This window comes from Trichinella spiralis, assembly GCF_000181795.1.
Source record: "Trichinella spiralis strain ISS 195 chromosome Unknown Scfld2505, whole genome shotgun sequence".
NCBI lineage: Eukaryota > Metazoa > Nematoda > Enoplea > Trichinellida > Trichinellidae > Trichinella > Trichinella spiralis.
In genome coordinates, this window is record NW_003529444.1 from 1 (window position 1) to 766 (window position 766).

Here is a 766-nt window from a genome sequence, read left to right on the forward strand (position 1 = left end):
TGAACCATTAAACTGGTTCAACCCCTCTTAATAGGTTCCTCCTTCACTGTTTTAGCAACTCATCCGTCCTGAACAACTTCAATTTACAAATTCCAATTCTGATTTCGCATTTCGTTCAAAACGAATGTGATGCTTGCAAGCATTCATGTTAGTGACGTGATAACAGGGGCAACATGCGTCACAACAATCGGAAAACAGTCGTCACTATACAACCATTTTCATTTCTTCACGACATAAACACGTTATTGCTTTATCAGCTACCAATGATTTCATCTCTTCTTCATTTGAAACTGCTGCATTGTCAACTGGATTTTTTTCATATTTATTGCGGTTGATCTTTGTTCCACTGACAAAACCACTTTAGAACGCTTCTCCACCAATCGAATACACAACCAGATTAACCTCCAAAATACCACTACTTGCTGTTTTCGCTGGAACCGATCCACCTGCGCATATAATTAGTGTAATACGCAGGATGAAAATGATCATTAAAAAAAACATTTTCACAAACACGTCCGCATACACACATGAACGGCGCAATGCAACCACCGCACTGAACACAACGTCAAACGAGAACTGCGCTTGCTCGCCTGCCACGGCTACTTCTATATTAGCGTGGCGGTGTGTCGCTTCGCATTTCGGCATTTTTATATCAGCGTCAAAAATTTACCGGCGTAGTCTCTTTTTGCTCACCCCAAACGTGATTGGAAGATACAGAATTTTCAATTGCTCGATGGTCTCTTTTCCTCACGCCGAACATGACTGC

At 41.5% G+C, this 766-nt stretch overlaps 1 protein-coding gene across 1 annotated transcript; it reads right to left on the reverse strand.

Moving 5' to 3' along the window:
• Positions 1-269: 269 nt before the first annotated feature.
• Positions 270-645, reverse strand: Tsp_15862 (conserved hypothetical protein). The gene is made up of 2 exons (XM_003368424.1): positions 514-645; positions 270-446 (listed from the first exon to the last, which is right to left on the reverse strand). Exons 1-2 carry the CDS (start codon positions 643-645, stop codon positions 270-272), a joined length of 309 nt encoding a protein of 102 aa, XP_003368472.1.
• Between the last annotated feature and the right edge of the window lie 121 nt (positions 646-766).